The sequence below is a fragment of the Triturus cristatus genome, chromosome 7 (genome assembly GCF_964204655.1).
Source record: "Triturus cristatus chromosome 7, aTriCri1.1, whole genome shotgun sequence".
NCBI classification, from domain to species: domain Eukaryota; kingdom Metazoa; phylum Chordata; class Amphibia; order Caudata; family Salamandridae; genus Triturus; species Triturus cristatus.
This window is the reverse complement of record NC_140590.1, coordinates 267,014,329-267,035,804: the sequence shown is the minus strand read 5'-3', so window position 1 is coordinate 267,035,804 and position 21,476 is coordinate 267,014,329. Positions and strand designations below refer to the sequence as shown.

General features: G+C 44.5%; 1 protein-coding gene across 2 annotated transcripts in view; it reads left to right on the top strand.

The window, feature by feature from the left end:
* The window catches only part of TBC1D17 (TBC1 domain family member 17), a 556,250-nt gene that overhangs the window by 312,333 nt on the left and 222,441 nt on the right, over window positions 1-21,476 (top strand). For both annotated transcript variants that reach the window (XM_085616191.1, XM_085616192.1), the window contains exon 10: window positions 21,030-21,124. In XM_085616191.1, coding sequence (XP_085472317.1) covers window positions 21,030-21,124 — 95 coding nt within the window. The remainder of the gene's footprint in view (window positions 1-21,029; window positions 21,125-21,476) is intronic.

Here is a 21,476-nt window from a genome sequence, read left to right as displayed (position 1 = left end):
AAGGAAGACAAAGCTTTCCTAATGGGCAAGTTTCTCTCATAACTCTTGCATTGCACACACCGTTCAGCGACCTTGTTTTATGTTGTTGCTACTACACCTTGGACTGGCCGGCTGCTATCCACCTTGCACCTCCTTGTACTCCCACACATGTAACTCTTGGACTTTCTCTACATTTCAACTTGAAAACTGTAGTCACTTGTTTTAGTCCCAAATGTTTCACCCCCTACCTACGTCTTACTTGTATGCTACTTGTTATCCCTGTAAAGCGCTCTGATACCCCAACGGGTCATGTTTGCGCTCTATAAAACACTAAATAAATAACTAAATAAAACTTCATCAACTGGGCTTCACCACCAATGCACAAAAATCTCACCTGCATCCGTCTCAGATACAGTCTTATCAAGGAGCCAGTCTAGACACAGTCAAAGGTCTAGCCTCTCCCAATATAGCAAGAATACCCAATATTCAAGCTATCATTCTACAATTTCAACCCAACCAAGCTTTACCAGCCAGGGTGTTCATACAACTGCTAGAAATGATGGCGTCTTGCATAGCAATTGTATCCCGTGCAAGGCTTCATATGCGCCCCCTACAAGAGTGCTTAGCACGTCAGTGGAATCAATCACAGGGTCAATTAACTGATCTAGTGTTGGTAGACGGCTGTACCCATCGCTCTCTGCAGTGGTGGAAACCACAAAAGTTATCACCAGGCTGGCCTTTCATCAACCCTATTCCACAGATCGTGCTCACAGCAGACACACCTCTAACATGTTGGAGAGCTCATCTCAAAGACTACACAATAAAAGGCCTGTGGAGCAACAAGCACAAGACTCTCCACATCCACTATCTCTAGCTTTTAGCAGTTTTTCTAGCACTCAAAGCTTTTCAGACTCACCTCATAGCCAAGACTGTCCTAATCTGAACGAACATGACAGCAATGTACTATGTGAAAAAGCAGGGGGGCACACTCTCTCCAAGTGTCAACACTCGCTCAAGCCATTTAGAATTGGGCAATCCATCACAAGATCTATCTTCTGGATTAACATCTCCCAGGAGTAAACAATCAAATTGCCGATCTCCTCAGCAGAAGGAGGCAGCAATTTCACGAGTGGGAACTTCATCCCCAGGTTCTCCTTCCGTACTTTCAACAATGGGGATTTCAACAAATAGACCTGTTTGCCACAGCTGAAAACGCAAAATGCACAAACTTCGGCTCCAAGTTCCCACACCCGCTCTCAAAGGACAATGCCCTATGAATGAACTGGTCAGGGATATTTGCCTACGCTTTTCCGCCTCTCCCGCTGATTCCGTGTGTGGTCTGGAAACTCAGGCAAACAGTCCTCACACTGATTCTAGTAGCTCCCACATTGGCCCGTCAACCATGGTACACCACCCTGTTGGAGCTGTCAACAGTTCCACATCATAAACTGCACCTTACCTCCAGTCTCCTCACAGAGAACCATGGAGAAGTAAGACATCCAAATCACCGAATTTAGTGATCTGGCTCCTGAAGTCATAGAGTTTGGTTTTATAAATTTACCCCAGACTGTATGAATATCCTAACAGAGGCGAGAAGGCCTACCACCAGAGCTCGCTATGCAGCAAAATGGAAAATATTTGTTGTATTTTGCAATAACAACAAAATCAATCCTTTAGATGCTTCCATACAAAACATTATCTCTTACCTGTTACATTTACAGCAAACAGGACTGGCTTATACGTCTATTCGTTTGCACCTTTGCAGCAGTAGCTGCCCACTTACAAAATAGGCAACATCTGTCACTATTCAGAGTTCCAGTAATTAAAGCTTTGATGTAAGGCTTAAAATAGTAATACCACCATTGATTCCTGCTGCTCCTGTGTGGAGTCTCAACATTGTTCCCACAAGGCTCATGGGGTCACCTTTTGAACCATTGCATAAGTGCCCTTTGCAATTCCTCTCATGGAAAGTTGCTTTCCTCATTGCTATCACATCACTAAGGAGAGTTGGTGAGCTACAGGCATTAACTTTAGAAGAACCCTTCTTTCAGCTACACAAAAGGACAGGATAGTTTTACGCACCAACCCTAAATTCCTTCCCAAAGTAGTTTCTGCTTTTCATATAAACCAATCCGTTGAGTTAGCAGTTTTCTTTCCTCAGCCTGATTCTGTAGCAGAACGCGCTCTTCACATGCTTGACGTTAAAAGAGCTTCACTGTACTACATAGATAGGACAAAAGACTTTCGCAAAACAAAACAACTGTTTGTTGCATTTGCTCAAGCCTCCCAAAGGTAATCCTATCTCTAAATCTGAGATTGCAAGATGGATTGTTAAATGCATTCAAACATGCTATACTAAAGCTATAAGAACTTTGACCATACCCACTAGGGCGCATTCCACTCGCAAAATAGGGGCCTCTGTGGCCTTTTTAGGTAACATTCCGCTACCTGGCATATGTAAGGCAGCTACATGGTCTACACCACACACATTTACCTAACACTATTGTGTAGATGTGTTAGCACGTCAACAGGCTTATGTAGGCCAAGCAGTACTTAAAACACTGTTCCAAACAACTGCAACATCTACAGGTTAGCCACCGCTTTGGGAGTATACTGCCTTTTTGTCCATGCAAAGCATGTGTATCTACAGCACACATGCCTTGAACGGATAATGTTACTTACCCAGTAAGCATCTGTTCTTGGCATGTAGAGCTGTAGATTCACATGCACCCACCCGCCTCCCCTGGTACCTGAAATGTTGCACTTCTTCATTATACATTTATACGCATGGGCGTTTATATACTACACTTACTTACTCCATTCTCACCCTCTTGCTGGAAAACAATCTAACACTGGAGTTGATGCTCATGTGCACTATCACCGAAAGGAGGAGTCACCTTACCTCGTGACTAGGAAAGACTTCTTCGACAACTTGCAAACATCCAGACCCAACACTAGATGGCAGGAGTATACAAAGTATGTGAATCTACAGATCTACATGACAAGAACAGATGCTTACTAGGTTAGTAACATTATCCTTCTAACCCCAGAACACCCAAACGAAGTACTTAACGTTAAACCGATAACTTAATTTCCTCCCATAGAATTTCATTGACTGCTTATCTGTGAAAAATGTTGTGTGTGTGGAGTTGGAAAATTGGAGGAAACCGTAAGAAGTTGTATATTTACAATAACTGATTTATTCACCTTTTAACTAGGAAATGTCCCAGTATGATATCTAGGCATATCACACTGAGTAGAAAAAGTAATTTTCAAAGTAATCTGAAAAGTAACTTTCAAAGTAATCTCAATAGTAACTGGAAAAAAATTCCAACTCTTTAATTAACAAGTGACTTACCTGTAACCAATCCAATTGCGATCAACTGCATTCAAACTGATTTTAACTGCATTATTCTTGCAAAGTAACTAAATAATATTTTTATACAAAACAAATTAGTCAGAGTTCAGTCGTTGAGCGTGTGAAATCATTTCTTGCCCGAGTGTGTACAATACATGCTTAACACTGCCCTCTGATAAAGCCTTGCTGCTCGCCCACTCTTCCACAAATAGAGAGAAAGGTATTATCTGCTTTAGCCTCTGCCTACCTTTGGGGATCTACTGGAATCTGTGCACACTATACCTTACTTTGGTATAGTATATACAGAGACAGCTTCCTACTGTAATTTGTTCTTTTCTTCACAGATTTGGAACTCTGAGAAAGTGTGTCTATGACCCTGTAAAGCTGCCTAGTTCTCCAACTTGCAGAAGGGTCAGGACAGCAAGGGGCCATTCTTGAATCAATGCCCCTAGATGTGCTGTTGTCACCATAGACAGATGTGTTTTTGCACCTTTGCTGTAGATTGTTTATCCTAGCCTTGTCAGATTTCAGGGCAAATCCTCAATGCCATAAATTGTCATTTAAATACTTTAAAATTTCGTAATAAGTGACAGCTGCATCTTTTGGACTTCAAGTGGCCTTTATGAGTATTTTGTCATAAATTGTGAACGTTTGAAACTTAATTGGTTAGTGGTTCTGCTGTAGTATTGAGGATCCACATTTGAGGCTCTTCTTCAAGAATGGAAGAATGGTGATAAATCCATTCTAATTTAAAGGAAACTTTGATCCGTGATGGTTTTTTAACATGGTATAGTCTATCAAAGATGAACTAACAATGATGCTCTGAAATGTCTGATGCCTGCTTAGTTTTTCAGCTTCAGGCAGCGCCACGGAGAACTATGGGATATGCCTACATGTCCCAGAGCGTAAGACCATCTTCCTCTCTCAAGGGATTCATTTGACCTCTAAACCGTTTTTTTTTTGTTTGTTTTCTAACGCATCTCATAATGTTTGGTCATAGATTTGTGACAGATGTATAACAATGAAAGCCTTTATTAAACACTTTAAAATCAAAGTTAACTAACAAAATGGTCTTTTTTTAACTGCTTAATTTTTAGGTCTCGCCTGACCCAGCGCACGCGCTGGTCTGGCGAGACATTTTGTGAGGGCTCCAAAAAGTGCTACCAGGCCAGCCTAGAGCTGCAGTGCATGTGCGCGGGCGCGCGCGTCCCGCTTTACCGAGATTACTTTCACTTTCGCTGCCGCACGGCCGCTTTGATGTTTGATCGCGATCACTTTCGCGGCCGCACGACCACTTTGATGTTCTCAGTGAGGCTTCAATAGATTGCACCAGTTAAAACAACCATTGACATAGGCAATAGGTCTCGCTTTTGGGACTTTATAAGTGTTTAGTTATGCAACTGTTGCATGGCTAAACACTTATAAGGTCCCAAAAGCGAGACCTATTGGCTATGCCAATGCTTGTTTTCTGTTGCGTCATATTTTTTAAAATACTTTAATATCCAAATGTCTATTTTCACAGCGTTTTTATTTTCACTATTGCTAGTTCCTCTCAGGTGCCTTGTTCGATAGCAGAGGTATTGACCGGTTACTTATGGGTAATATTCATTACTCCAAGTCGTAGACCTCCCCGTCACAGTCATTAATGCATGAGCGATATCTCCTCCTCATAGAAATTCCAAGCAAAACTCCCTTGGTCCCATCCCTACCCTCCAGGCCACACCCACATCCTGTGACTCATAACCCTTGACCCACTGCAGCACATCCTGTACCACCAAGCACAAGATGCCAAAGAGGGAGGGCGGGATGGGGAGGTTTATGACTCGGAGTAATGAATATTGCTGGTAACTAACCGGTCGTTACCTCCTCGTCAGACTTCCCCGTCACAGTCATTAATGCATGAGTAGATACCAAAGCAAATCGGCTTCACCTAGAGCAGAAAACAGACTTTATAAGCACAAAAAGCTGAAATTCACTCCACCTACACAGAGCGCAACACAGCGTCCCCAAAGCCAGCAGATCCAGTCCCACCCACCACCAGAAGATAATGGGACATAAAGGTATGTGGAGTACTCCAAGTAGCGGCCCGGAAGATCTCCGCCATAGACGCCCCCTGAAAACAAGCCCAGGAAGCAGCTACCCCAAGTCGATCTCCCCCTGAAACGACCCAGGCACCAGCACCTCACTCACCTCATAAGCTGCCCCCAAAGCCCACCTCAGCCACTGACTGAGAGTCGCACCAAAAGGCTTCAGACCTTGGCCCGCCAGGACAAAGATCACAAAAAGAGAATCCATCTTACGGAGAGGACGAGTACGAACCAAGTACACCCCAAAAGCCCGTTTAACATCCAGAAAGTGCAGCCGCACCTCATCCTCCGACATAGGATCAGGACACACCACGGGCAGAAACAGATCCTCTGAGCAGTGAAACGAGGAAGGAACCTTGGGAACAAAGTAAGGATATGACGGGAGAACGACCCGATCTGAAAAAAACCTCAAAAAGGGCTCAGAACAAAGCAAGCAGCCCAACTCCCCAAACCACAGGGAAAACCACTTTGATCGTCACAAAACGCAGAGACACCTCCCCCAGAGGCTCAAAGGGAGCAGACTGTAAAGCCCTCAGCACCAACTGAAGCTCCCAACCCGTTGTAAAGGACTTAACCACTGGCTTTTTGAGGAAACCACTCCTCAACAACCTGGACACCAAAGGAACAACTGTCTCACAGGCCTTACCCCAAAAGGCCCTCACCGCCGCCCACTGAGCCCGCAAGTAAGACACAGCTAGACCCAAGTTGAAGCCATCCTTCAGGAAATCCAAGACACACACAGGATCTACTTCCATAGCAGACCAGCCCCGATCTGCACACCAACCCTGTAAAGAAACCCAATGGCAAGGCTCCGACAGGACAGCTTTACCCAGTCTCATGTTGAGCACTCCCCGAATAAACAGCAGTTCCTGAGTGGGGCACAGATGGAATTTTTCAAAGTTCAGAAGCCACCCGAACTTCTGGAGATGGCAGACATCCTGGGTATGTGACTGAGCCTTATGGAAAGAAGAGCAAGATATAAACCAGTCATCCAAGTAAGGAAACACCTGGATCCCCTGAGCATGCAACAACCTAACCAAGGGCGCCACGACCTTAGTAAACACCCTAGGAGAGTAGAGAGACCAAAGGGCAATACCTGGAACTGGTAATGATCGAGGCCCACACGAAACTGCTGAAACCTCTGGGAAGCCTCATCCACTGGCACTTGAAAATAGGCTTCCTGGAGATCCATAGAAGCGAGGTAATCCCCCACAGACAGGAAGGGCAGAATCACCATTTTGAATGACCGATGAGGGATGCACAAATTCACAGCCTTCAGATCCAGAACAGGACAGAAGCCCCCATTGTGTTTCTGGATCACAAACAGGATCGAGTCCTACTGAGCCCCAGGCAGCCTCACCTCGGCCCCTTCGAAACCAGGTCCTGCACCTCTTCCAAAAGAGCCTGACATTTGACCGGAGACCTGGGAAATGGGGTAGCCCAGAATACCTCCCCCGGAGGCTCCCCAAATTCGATCTGATACCCCTGTCTGACAATCTGCAGGACCCACTGATCCCTGACAAACTCTTCCAAGACCAGAAAAAAAGACTTGAGGCAACAACCAACTGGAGCCCCCACTGAAACCCTGCCACAGTCATGATTTGGAAGGACCGGAAGCACCTGAGAGGCCATGCTGACCCCGGGACTTGTGGAAGGAAGGGACACACCAGCTTCCCCTACCACGAAAGGGCTGTGCGGCCATTTTAGACTGAAAAGCCTTCCCAAAAGTCTGCTTATAACCAGCAAACTTTCCCTCCTAACGTGCGGACTGGAGCCAACAACTTTTGGTCCTCCGCCGTCTTCATCAAAGCCTCCAACAGTTCCCCAAACTGTTTGGAGCCCTTGAAGGAATCCTCATGAGTGAAGCCTTCTGTGCCGCCTCCACTTTCCAAGGCTTAAGCCACAACTGTTTCCTTGCTGCCACCGAGGCACCAGCCGCCGCTGCCGCAGCACTAAGGTATTCAAAGGACAAGTCAGCCAAGAAACACACTGCTGCTGCAACATTTTCAAAGACTCAGAGGGATCCTCCTCCTGCAACAACTGTTCCAAAATAGACTGACAGTCCTTCAGAAGAGACTGAACCAGATAACTAGTGTAAGCGGCAGAACGAAACGTGAGTTTGGAAGCCGCCCCTTCCACCCTCTTGTCCAAGGGATCAGCAGGAACCGCATCCTCGTAAACCACCAGGCTCTGTGACGCCAGTCCCGCCAGCAGGGAATCCACCTTCACCACAGAAGGAAATTCCTCCGAGAATCCCTGTAAAGGATATCTCTTAGCCAGAAACCGGGGAAAGGTATGTTTGTCAATATCCTTCCATTCCCCTTCCAGCGCATTCAGGACTGATTTATGAACAGGAAGGTACTCAGGCTCCCTTATCTGATAATTGGCAAAGAAGTCCTCTGACTCTCCACCCTCCAAGGGACCAGGGAACCCCAAATTGTCCCGCACATGTTGGAGAATATTGTGAAGGTCGGCCTATTGGACAAAACAACCCTTCACCTCCTCTTCCGACTCCTCATCAGGATCAGGGACTGCCGGGGTATCCAACTTCTGCCTTTTAGGCCCCTTGGATTCCCTAGCCAAAAGGCTACAACCACCGCGGCTTCAATCATTTTCTGTACCTCAGCCAAGGAAGGAGCAGAGGAAGTCCCAGCAACCAGCTCCTCCTCATCCAGGTGCTTACTCTTGTCTAACTGTTTAACCCCCTCCATGATGAGCAAAGGTCAGAGGAGCACCCACAGCATATACAGGCAGGCCATACACGACCTGACCCCCCCCCATGGCCAATCGGAGAAAGCTGCATAGAGAATCCCAACAGGGCAGGAGCCAATCCCAGACGTCAGCCAATCAGAGAGCTCCAAAACATACCCAAAAACCAGTGACACATCCAGGCCCAGTCCTTACACGCCCATGGCAGAGCACCAGATGAACCACAAACTCAGCCCATCCACAACAACCAGGAGCCACAGGTAAGCAGAATACACCAACATTAACCATTGCCACGAGACCCAGCTATGCGCCCGGGCCCTACCAAACTCCAACTGATTAAAAAACACTATTCATTATGTTACGTCTGTAAGATATATAGACAGCATTGGCGGGTACCGAACCATTCACCTGTCAAAGCCTAAGCCACCGAAGTAGACATACCATTGAGCTACAGCTCGTTGGTTCCATCCTGCGAACACAGCAGATCTTCGCATGCCAGTGAGAGTACAAACTGCACCTCGCAGCCCGGCCAGAGAGCTCTGCCACGTCACCGCGGTAAAGACACCGGAGCTCGCTTTGCAGCCAAGACTTCCCCCCCAAACCAAGGAAACCGCGATCCCGCACGTACGGGACTCGCGCCTCCCCAAGACATCAAGGCCAACAAACGTCGAGCGCCACCCATCCCCCAGAGGAGGGGCCTCCCCAACACTCCCCAGGCGTGCCGGCAACATGCTGCTAAAACAAAGTTAAGAAACCCTCCAGGAGGTCCCGCTGAAGCAGGGACTGTACCCACAAAGTTGAAAACACACATTACTATGGGGAAAAAACCCTGTTTAGCCAAACACCTCCCCTCCCCACATCAGGCACACTGGGCGACTTGAAGGAAGAACAGGCTGACAAACGAGGATTGTACAGTCCTGCTACAGCAGGGACTCCAAGCAAACCTCAACACAACAGTTGCTACAGCAAACCGCCCCACACCTACCAGAAAACATGAACTGGAGGCCTTTTAGCAGTCACCTTCAGCAGAGAGCTGGTGTTGCTGTGGGTTAAGGGTTATGAGCCACAGGATGTAGGTGTGGCTTGGAGGGTAGGGATGGGACCAAGGGCGTTTTGCCTGGAATTTCTGTGGAGGAGCTATCGCTCATGCGTTAATGACTATGCGGGGAGGTCTGACGAATAGGTAATGAAATAGGAATGATATAGACCAGTTTAGCATGACTCCTGCTAATTGGAAGTTCCAATGAAGTGCCTTTCACAGGTACTTTCATTGCATCTTTTTGGTGGTGGCTTGTTCAGTTTGACATGCCACTTGTAAGCTGTTTAATTTTATGATCATGTGTAATGTTTCAGTTACCAACTGCAAACATATTCCTAAATTAGGCTTGTGAATGTCAGTGTAATTATTTTCTACGAAGCATGGAATCATGGTGTTTTCTTTTGTAAAACCTAAAGAAGATATTCAGAGGTTTTCTGTGATAAATGGCCCCACTAGGCATTAACACAGATTTGGTGGCTTTCTCATCAGTCATGTAGAGGCAAATGGTGCTCTTTTTCCCCATATACCTTATGTTCCTACAATGTAAGTGCCTCCTTGTTAGCAGGAAGTCAATTACACCCCTATTCTGCTTTTGCTCTAAAGTAAAGATCACTTCTTTCAAAAGCCTCACTGTATGATTGCCTCTATGTTCAGCACTCATTGTATTGTATTGTAATTGCATCTATATAGCGCTTACTACCCCTGACAAGGCGTCGAGGTGCTTTTTCAGCGAGTAGCACGCTACTCCGGATCGCAAGAAGGATTAGTGTTGAGTTAGTATAGTGAAATATGGAAGTAATTTGAGTGGTGGATAGGTTAGTCAGTTATTTGGATTCAGAAGGATAGCGGAGGGATAGAAGGGGGAAAAAAGGCTCGCATTTATATTGCGCTTGTTACCCCTAATGGGGTGTTGAAGCACTTTCTTGGTGAGTAGCACGTTACTCCGGAACTGTTGGACCTAACGTCCTGGGGTAGCTTGGCTAAAGTGGAAAGGCCTATGCCCGAGAAACATTTTGTGCCTGCATCACACTCATTCCGCACTTCAGCGTACCACCACTAAGAATGAGACTACACCAATTGATTAGTAAAGGTAGAAAAGCTTTATCTTTATCTTTCCTTAATTCATGTACTTCTTGTCTGTCAAGCAGATTCAACCATTGCTTAGATATTCACATCAGGTATAGAACATTTCACTGTGGCCTGAATTAGCAGTACTCTGTCAAATAACGTGAATCACTACGTTTATATTTTACATCAGAAATAAGCATTACATTGAGGCTTGAATTAGCAGTACTCTATTAAGCGACATCAGCCAATACTCTTTTACTCTACACAGAAATAAGCATTACATTGAGGCTTGAATTAGCAGTACTCTATTAAGCGACATCAGCCAATACTCTTATACTCTACACAGAAATAAGCATTACATTGAGGCTTGAATTAGCAGTACTCTATTAAGCGACATCAGCCAATGCTCTTATACTCTACACAGAAATAAGCATTACATTGAGGCTTGAATTAGCAGTACTCTGTTAAGCGACATCAGCCTATGCTTCAAGTATGGCCTGTATGGCATTACCCTTAAGCCTGACACCTGGCTCCTTATGACTCGGCCAACTCTTACAATGTCGTGAAGCTCTAAAGGGTTGTTTCCCTAGATCGTTAGGATTTGGGACTCCTAGGCGGGCTACGTTACCCCTAGAGTCTGGGCTGTGGGCACTCACTCTCAGTCAATATTTTTAGGCTGACTGAAGCCGGGTTAGCCAGTTCACACTTTTCCTCACAAAAAACCCTCTCCTATTCCAGTGCCTCCCCCGCAGTCCAGACGAAGGGTGTATTGATTCTGTTTTCCCCTCCCCAGGGGAGGGGCGTGCTCCGGACCTCACTCGGGTCTCCCGCCCTCCCCTGGGGGTTACCTTATTCTTCGACCCTTCCTCAGCCGTCACGAGCGTTCTTTGGCCTCCCGGCGATGTCCGGGCCGAGGGCCTTGGCACTCAGTCAGAGTTCAGCTGAAGGGGGTGCTAATGTGCGGAGCTCTGCTCCCTTCACTCTTCCAGGGTTCACGCCGCGGTCGCGTACAGCAGCTCGACCTGCGAAGACGCGACCCGCTCAGCGAATCGTGCGGCGGCGGGGCGTCGTTTCGCAGTTGCCCCCGTCACGTGATCTGAGTTCCGGTGCCTCAGGCCGGGCGCGGCCTTTGCGGAACTTCTGCGGCTCTCCCTCCTCACAACGGCTGCACTTCCAGAGCTACAACGACCACGATGGGACCCCCAGTCCTCCTCACAAGCTCCCAGACAGGAGGGACGTTCCCACGGGCCTCGGGCTACAGCGGTGAGAGGTACTTTAGGGGGGGGTCTCCAACGGGGGCGGCCCAAGTTAAGGGGGGTGACCTATAGCTCAGAGGCAGTCAACCCGGACAGCAAATGTCCCGGATCTGTGGCGCTGGTCACATTCCTCATTCCTCATCAGTAGAGAACAGCTGTCAGTTCTGGGTTTGACAGGACTCCGGGCAACCGCAGGAAGGTAGATGATTTGGCCAGCGAGGATGACTCTTCCCCCCCCTATTCCCTTCAGGGGTCCTGACCAGGCATGGAACTCATAAGATTGGTGTGGCCCCAGGGTCAGAGGCTACAGGCAGGGTTTGGTCACCAGGTAGAGGGCAGCGTCAACCAAAAAGGGGTGGGAAAGCAGGCCCAAAGTACAGTCAATTCCCCTCCTCTAGCGCTCCTACCTCCCCACTCAGGTGCCTGGCTCCTAACTACCTCACCTCACACCTACTACCTCTTCTAAAATGGCCGCCCTGCCCTCACCTCTATTTATCACCTGGGGCCTGACTGGCCAGAGTGGCCCAGAAGGTTCTGGAACCTCTCATGGCAGTCTATGGCCCAGGTGCTGAGGTGACAGTTGGAACCACCATTTTGTGAGTCAAACTTCCCTCTTCCTACGTCTACAGTGAAGCACCTTGCGCCTCTCCCTCACATAGTAAGATGAAGGCGCCCAGAGCCTCTACATCAACACCCAAAAAGTTGTTAGTGGACATGAAAAATGAGAAGGGGGAGGGACGAAAAAAAAAAAATGAGGAGGGAACTGCCAAAGGGCTGACAGGTCTAACAGGAACCCATAAGGAATAGTGGTTAATTAGTATAGTGAAATATGAAAGTAATTTGAGTGGTGGATATTAATCAGTCATTTGTATTGAGAAGGATAGAGGAGGGAAAAAGGTTTGCTTTTATATAGCGCTTGTTACCCCTAATGGGGTGTTGAAGTGCTTTTTTTGGCAATTAGCATGCCCCTCCGGAACCCATTAAAGGATTAGTGTTGAATTAGTATAGTGAAATATGAAAGTAATTTGAGTGGTGAATGATATGTTAGTCGGTTATTTGGATTGAGAAGGGTAGCAGAGGGTTAGAAGAGGGAAAGATATATATATATATATATATATATCTCAAACAAGAAATCTTTCAAATCCAAATGAAAGAATGAGAGCCACACCGATCCAGTTCTATATATATATTATAATATCTACTGGCGGTCGCCAGTAGATAGTTATAGTTAGGACCGTGTTTCCATAGGAAATCCGCAACATTCTATTTGGAATAACTTTGGCGCCGATTGATGAATCCTCGCGAAATTTTCAAAATAGGTGGGGTGCTCCGCTCCTACCCTGAAAGTCTCGGGGGGATTCGTCAAGCGGGGGCTGAGAAAAAAGGGGGGTCCCAAAACACATTTTTCCCATGCAATTTTCCATAGGGACCTTTAGTCCAAGGTACAGCCCAAACGGCTGAACAGAATTACTTTAAATTTGGCAAAGAGGTAGTCCTCAGGTCAGGGATGTGCCTTTTGCATATCTGGAGTCAATCTGTTCAGTAGTTCCTGAGAAAATTGCAGTTAAAAGTACATACATATCTATAGCCTCGCACCGTGCGCACACGGAGACGTGCGCGAGCGCAATTCTGATTGGTTGTTAGATGTCAGTAAACATTCGAATCGGTCGAAATCAGGAAGTGTCGGCCGCCATTTTGTCTCTCGCAGTCTGAGGCAGTGAAAAACAAAGGTGGAGAACTTGAAAAGGGGGCAGGGTGGACAGTTCCTGACCCCCTAGCCTTTGTCAGGGGGTCACTGAAGGACCCCTAAGGATGAAATTTTTTTTTTTTTTTTTTAAAAAGCGCGGTGTGCGCGCACGGTGAAGAACCTGAAAAAAAATATTAATAAATACATATCTTAGCATTTAAAAAACCGTACAAATTCACTTAAAAAACCATAGGTTTTACACACGTTATAGTTAGGAATTAGCATTTAAAAAACCTTGCAAATTCATCTAAAAAACCATAGGTTTCACATATGTTATAGTTAGCTGGACATTTCCCTCGTAAAAAACCAATGAAATTCCCCCGTTATAGTTAGTGCAGGCAACTATAACTCACGCGACCGCAATCCTCTGCTGATGACATCAGATATTACATCACTGATTACATATGTGTCTTTCTGAAAAATAAATATTTGTAATACATGTATAGCTAAAGATTAATGGAAGAAGACATGGGTAAATAGGTGTCTAAATACAGTGATGTAATATCTGACGTCATCAGCCGAGGATTGCGGTCGCGTGAGTTATAGTTGCCTGCACTAACTATAACGGGGGAATTTCATTGGTTTTTTACGAGGGAAATGTCCAGCTAACTATAACATGTGTGAAACCTATGGTTTTTTAAGTGAATATATATATATATATATATATATATATATATATATATATATATATATATATAGAGAGAGAGAGATTCTTTTTCTTTGTTTTGGACGTCATAGCTGTAGTGGGAGGCTTGGGATGAGTAAAAAGGGATGTATGGTATAACAACTTGGCTTTACTCACTGCACAAAGGTTCTTTCATGGCGAGAGCGCCGATCATTAATACATAGCTGCCAAGGTTTTAGATTGCTATGTGTGACATTTTCATAATTTCAGTGAAATTATGAGTGACATTTCAACTACTATGAGTGAAACTTTCTAGTGAGAAGAATCAAGCAATGAAGATGAGGGATCACCACACTGAAATGCTGTTAGATAACTTGTAGGTACTGAGTTACTGCTTATAGTTTAAAGGCAGAGCCTCATCCCATCTAAGTGGACGTGTTTCTTCTTGTCAAATTCGCTTCCTTCCAGATAAATTTATTCTATAGATTATCCACCCCCCCAAGCACTCATTTATCATTATCATTGTGAATATAATTTAACCTCAAAAACTCTCCCTCTTGTCGCTCACCTGTAAACAAACCATACTGTGTGAACTTTACTTATATGATTTATATACTTGTGTGAGCAGCTTGGAGGTGCTAGCTTGACATTAAATAATTACATTGTAAAACTATTGCTTTTTACCTTTGTCATTACTACATTTTGTAAAATTATATTGTTTTCTTCAACTTTTATTGTTATTCATAACTACTACTGTTTTGTGGAAAACAAAATGCTGCTTTTAACTTGCCCTCCTGTGCTCGGGGCAGGGGCACTAAACTGAAATCACCACCGGGTAATACGGCTAAGTAGGCTTAAGTCCCTTCTGTAAGGATCGGCGTGAAATCTACAGGCCCCATGAATGGATATGGTCTTGGTTCTTCATTTTTTTCTGATGTTGATTGTGTGGGATGGTCTGCTGTTATTTATTGTGCTACAAAGCTCGACGGATGGTTAGACGACCTCGAGCACTGTAGAAAAACGCATTTGGTTATTACTTATATCACAAACCTGTCATCGTTTGTCTATTGGACTTCAAGGCATAAGTAAAATGTCTTCATTTGTGGACGTTTTCCCTCTTTTTTCTGATTTCTTGCAAATGTGTGTTTTGGTTACAATGTGTAAGATGTTGAGATTTGTACAAAGTATGGCTGCGGGCGCAGGGTAAATATTGTCACTTAGTAGCTGCCCTCCTTAAGGGAATCAATTCTTGTTAAAATAAAATTCTGCCTTTTGAACATGATGTAAAGTGGATTGTCTGCTTGGAAGTGTGTGCAAATCGTTTCATGGATTGTTTCTTCTTCTTCAAAGCGCCTTTGACCAGTGAGTGTGGAAGTCGTAACTTGACAACGACAGCAGGTCCCACACACAACTCCTCCATGAACACAGGCCCACTAGCATTGCTCTGCAGGCCCGAGGGGGGCAGATCACCTTTTAGATGCTCCACTGGATGGACCTGGCCTTTACGTCATTAACTAGTATACTTGACTCGGCCCGCCGCCCACCTACTTCTTTCGAAGGCGTCAACGACTCATCACGCTGCATGATTCTGGCTCAGCCAGGACCTGAGCAAACACGCACTGTTTCAGGCACGGCCGGTTGCGTTGGGTCCAGTTTCGGGATACTGCATGGAACCACTGCAGCAGCGAGCAGATCTTATCCCATATCGCCAGCGGCCGGGCAGCAGTGTGTGCCAGTAGGTACACGAGCCGCCGGTTAGGTTGGGTCAGTTGCTGAAAACATGCAACGCGGTGCGAGGGGCGAGCTTCGTGGCTGCCATGATTGCCCCAGCTGCACTATGTGCAGCCCGTGACTTTATCAAGAGAACTACCGCCGGCTTCTGCTAAAGTCGTGTGCCTCAAACAACAAAATGTCTGGGTAGCCATCGGGCAGGTACTAACTCCGACGTCCTGACGTCTGTGAACTCTAACACGGTGCGTGTTTCCTAAGTGTTACAGCTCTAGCAGCTGAGCCATAGGCCCTAAACCTGCCAGGAACAGTGTGCGGTGCGCTGTACCACTGCAGCTTGTATGGAACATTATTATATAGCGGTAGCGCTTTGACTTGACAGCTAAGGAGGCACTATGTGTGACTTTGCATTTCAGTGCGGTGATGCGAACCACCACACTGAAATGCGTTAGTCTAACGTGTGACGCGTGGATGCGTGGTACTTGGCAGGACAGTTAATAGACGGTGTCACTTCTTTCCTTGCAATTCTTTAATATCTATATTACCCATATGAATAAAGAGCTGAAGGCACAGAAGATCAGGAATAGGTTTTCAATACACCTGGTTACTAAAATCTGGCCTGCTGGGTTCGGGAAAGAAACCCACAAGGCACAGAGCTACGTGGTTTAGCAGCCATCTTTCTCCATGTCCAAGCCACACCCCCTCAACTTGGTCCAATGCTTATCACGCTTTTTCCCCTCCAAGAAAGCAGAGTTGAACCATTTTGTGCTGTGGTACTGGACTGCTGTGCGCTATAGCACTCCTCTCTAACTCGGAAGCGGAACTGTGTGTGGTGCCACATCTCTCCTATAGCGGAGCCGTTAATACCAGCAATAGCAACGTCTTCAGGGCCTCTGTCCCAGCACCCGGGGCTATCGCTCCCACCCAGCCCTTCTCTGCTCTGCCGGGGGTGCTATGTGGCAGCGAGAGGTAGGCAGGTATCGGTGTGGGGCAGCAGTAAAACCTTCTGGCAGCTTACGTCTAGGTTTATGGGCAGTAGGAAGAAACCGGCTGCTACTCCAATACCACAGAATGAATAGATTAATTTCTTCACTGTCCTGTATGTGACTAATTCTCCTATGATGGACTGTGAGGATTTTTCCAAGTCTACTTCTGAGCCAGATCTACCTGTAACTCCTCCCACAGCTAAGCAGTTAGAACTGTATTTAAGAAGAGCAAGACCCACAGCAGAGATTTGACCCGATAAAATCCCTATAATTGTCCTGCAGGGTGACCCAGAAGGTTGGAATCGGCTTCTCACTCTCTTTTTTTCATACTGCTATGCAACAGGACTTATTCCTAGTTCTTGATCAGGAAGTGTAGTGACCCTTTGCATAAATAAGGTTCCAGCCTAACTCTGTGTAATTACTGTCAAATTGCATTATTGGATGCAACAGGGAAGATCTTCACATCACGTGTCTTAGACCATCTTAAGGACTGGGTTTACGTGAAGGGCGTGATACCATTTGTACAGGAAGGTTTTAGACCCAAGCATTCTGTGACTGGTAATACTGCTATTCTACAAACTGATATGGATAAGTATGTGGTGGCTAAATCTATTGCACGTTTGCCGACTTTTCTACAGCTTTTGATAGGTTTGATAGACCTACCCTTTGGAAGAAACTATCTAGACTGGGATCCCTAGTGACTTGCTAAGACTTATTGTTGCACCTCATACCTCGTGCAGGGTTTTAATGGGGTGAGATAAGGGATTGACTCAAAAAATGTTAACTCAAAATGGTCTGAAGCAGGCACGTATTTTAGTCCCACTTCAATTTTCCTTATTTCTAAAGGATCTCCATGCCTATTTTAATAACAAATAATTTTTCACCTAAAATTGCACTTTATAATATACATGTTTTAATGTATGCAGATGTTGCAGTCATTTTTGACCTTACTCCCATCGGTCTCCAGTACAATATGGATGTGCTCTCTGAATAAGGAGAGGCAAATGTTCGGAAAATCAATCTTACCAAAACTAAGGTGGGAAGAGTGCGGTACCGTCCTTTAGACTGCAAGCCGGGTGGTTGGTCTGTGGAGGTGTCCACAACATATGCGTACATAGGAAGGGTATTTTCCCAGACTTTAGAAAGCACCTCACACTTTCTCATCTAGGGTGCAAGGCATCTGCACATTTAGGCACTTGAAAAAGATTTTATAGTTCCTCGGGTAAGAGAGATTTGAAATTATTTGTTGATATATATCCGGTAAAATACCCCCTATTCTTTTTTGTGCACTTGAATACAACCCAATAAGTAGGTGGTATGTTTTTAAATGTATTCAATGGGAGGTGCCTTCAAAAGATAGTATCCCTGAGCCAAACAATTCCAGTTCAGGCACTTTGTTTAGAGTTTTCCCTTCTTAGTGCCTGTTGTAGACCCCTGGCTAACGTGATCTGTTGGGCATGTAACCTTCTTCATGCATCTGAAGGCACTTTGAGAGCCCTTCTGAAGAACAAAACTATTAAGGAACAAGTAGGTGTGCACTCTTTTAACATTAATCTGGAGACTGCACTAGAGAACTTTCGATGTTCTATTGCCCATCTACAATTGTGGACTTCAGCACAATTAAAATTTTTCCTGAAAAATGCTAGAGCCAGATTAAGCTACTCAGAGGACATCGCACATTTTCCCCAGTCGGAAATTTACAAAGCCTATTCTGATAGCCTCTGTTTTAAGATGAACCAAAGATACTTGAGGTTTACATTGGACTATAGTACTAGGCGGTTTCTAATCACGTTATGACTGGGTATCTTACCGCTAAATAACTTTACAAAGCATTGATCGGATAAATAAGATACGTCGGTAATATGGGATCAATGTAAAGGTGCGACTCAGGATATTAAGCATGTATTGTTTGTTTGACCTCATAAGTCAATATTAGAAGTACGGAAGAAGTTTTTAAAACCTCAATGTTTTAAATACAGTGTTTTTAAAAGTAGTGATCTGATTGCCTTAGCAAACTCACCTCCGAATGAATTTGTATTCTATAATTTGTATAAATGGTTTAAATCCTTTCTAATAGTGTATTAGCATCATTTTTATTTGGAGAGTCTTGTTTTATGGTTTTAAGACTGTACACACTGTTGAGCTCAGATGAACTCTAAATCAATAAAAGTAAAAAATCTTGAATTCAAAATTGAAATTTGTGCTATTGCCATGGAACCCTCGGATTGTGAGTGAACCAGCACAGGGTGTCAAAATGCAGACAGGCAGCATTGGACATGCAGCAACAGTGGCTAAAGAACCACTGAAGAGTTAGTGACAGGGTTTCTTGGGTGCTTTCATGGGCTGTACACCTCTCCTGCTCAAGGCCAGTGGGCCTGTCTGGCGGGATAAGATAGGAAGCCAGAAGGCAAGCCGGGAGTAAACTGCATGGTTTCTGCAGCTGCGATCCTTGCTCTAGAACATCTGAAACTGCACGCACGTAGCCCAGAGACAACCACATACACTGAAAGGCATGAGTATGTTAATATTCACTTACAGTACCACAACAATGTTTAATGTCTTTAAAGAGTGCAGGTCGGAAATAGTTCGCTCTTTAGTGTGATTTAAAGGTAAAAACATTTAACTGGTCTCTAGATAAACAGGCAATTCTGTTGTCCACTCATCTAGCCTCAAGAATCAAGCTGACAAACTCAACAAGTTATTACATGTATGAAACCAGAATGAAGATGTTGCCTCCCTGTTTTATCGTAGCTGCGTTTATTCCTTAGTGGATCTTTTTGCCTCCAGCACCTCCTTTAACTACAAAATGTTTGCGTCAGAGATTGCTCAAGTCCACTTCTTGTTGGAGAATATGTTTTCTGATGAGTTGCTATTTATAACATTTAGAAAATGATTTGGAAATTAAAGTCAGTGTTTGCAAAATGTTTTTGGAGCTTCCCTTTTTGTTTAATTGCCTATGATTTTCCACGCATTCTCTATTAGCAGCGTCTTCTACTCATGTTCTTCCAATTTTGTTCCTGTCTCAGCAGAGGGGACTGTGTCCATGACTGATCTCCATTTCTTAGCTTGGTTGCCTGGTTACACAGGAAATACTGTAGTCTAGATCATTGGAAATCATCCTAGTAGATTTTAGGAGAAGAGCTTTGTTTTAATCACTGCTACAAATTGGTGTAGGAAATAACTCCTGTAAAATGTTATTTAAAATATCTTTTATCCTTTGGTTCTCTTTTTTGCTGGTGACTAAAAATTAATCAAGATATTGCGTTTCCTTACTGAATTTAATTGTACAACATAATTTTTATGAACCTCTCCAATTGTTCTTCTGCCTGTAGACACATCCAGCTTAGGATTTCAAGCTTCTTTTTGTCTGTTTGTTAAAGCAGTTTTAAAATCTTTGCTCAATATTGACAATAAACTGATGATAAGGAAAACAGCCTTTGCCATGCCAGTATTCTAAGCTCTGAGAATAAGGGTTCAGGTCCTTCTCTCTCTCCCTCTCTCTCTTTGAGTGAAGGGCACTCTCTAGCATGGATTCTTACATGTCTTTTAAATTCTATTTATCTCTTATGAAGAACTTCAGAGCTTGAGATAGACTCAAGCCCTAGCCCTGGCTATAAGTTCCCTCAAGTGCATCCATGCTTAAGGCATCAGGACCAAAGTAGCATCGGTGTCCATCCAGTGCCATATTTTGCAGGATGTAAAATGTAGAGCATATACTTACACTGCTCCTTCTGTATTCTGTAAAGATGACAGTCATGTCTTTGCTCTAGGTTCCAGCCTTTTAGTCAAAACATTTCGAAAAGATTGGTTGGGCATATGTTTGGCGTCAATCCAATGCTTCCGGCTAGATAGTTTCACATGCTTCGAAACCTTTCCACTTTTCTGCATAAAGGCAAATTGAGTGTGTACAAATTACTTAACTTAGTGACCATAATCTGTGGTTTTGAATCTTCCCAACTACTTTTCTATCATAACTGAGATATGGGAAGCAACAAGGCACACAGGGAACAGGTGTTGCTGTTCTTTGTGGGTGGAAATTATCCTGTACCCCTGGATGAGTGAGGACTAAGAACTGGGTATACAGAGTTAACCTAGGTAAGTAACTTGCACTTTAAAGTCTAAAGCCCAGGGTACTCATCCTAACTGTGATTATTATTCATAGTAAGCATATTACTGCGTGAAGGAAAAATGTGCAGAAGAGCTAATTTTACAGGTAAGCCATCCTTCCTGTCTTAAAAAGACTGTTCAGCATGTAGACAATTGTTTTACAGATAATTCCAAGCTATCGTATTGAAAATTAACAGTCATAAGTTGCCTATATGTAATAAAATAGCATTGTGTCTTCATTTAAATAAACATATTTTTGTAAGCATTTCGCAGTGTTAGTATGGTCAAACTCTGTGGATGCAGGATGCGAGTAAGAAATATAACTTTTTCTTTTATTTAGGGATGAATATTTCCGGATGAAGCTCCAGTGGAAATCAGTAACCGAGGACCAGGAGAGACGGAACTCACTGCTTAGAGGATACCGGAGTTTGATTGGTTAGTTAAGAGAGGACCTATTTACTTCATTGGAATGGGGGGGTATTGACACTGGGTGAAGGGAAGAAGTCAAAATGTATGATCTTCTAATTTCTTTTCTCTTTAGATACATAAGAGAGACATTTTCCAAGTCTGTGTATCTCTGCCTTTGTCTAGAGAAAGAACGCAGAGAGAGGAATCCAGTCTCTTTGCATTGAGGGTTTTCTTCTTCATACTTGCACAATGTAGTGAGTTCCCTGAGTTTAGCGATACCTTCAATTTACAGTGGCAGGTACACATGTAGTTTGGGGAAACTTGATGTGAGGAAGTCACCCTACATTTTTATTTCTTTGCTAGGAGACGTTCAAGAGAG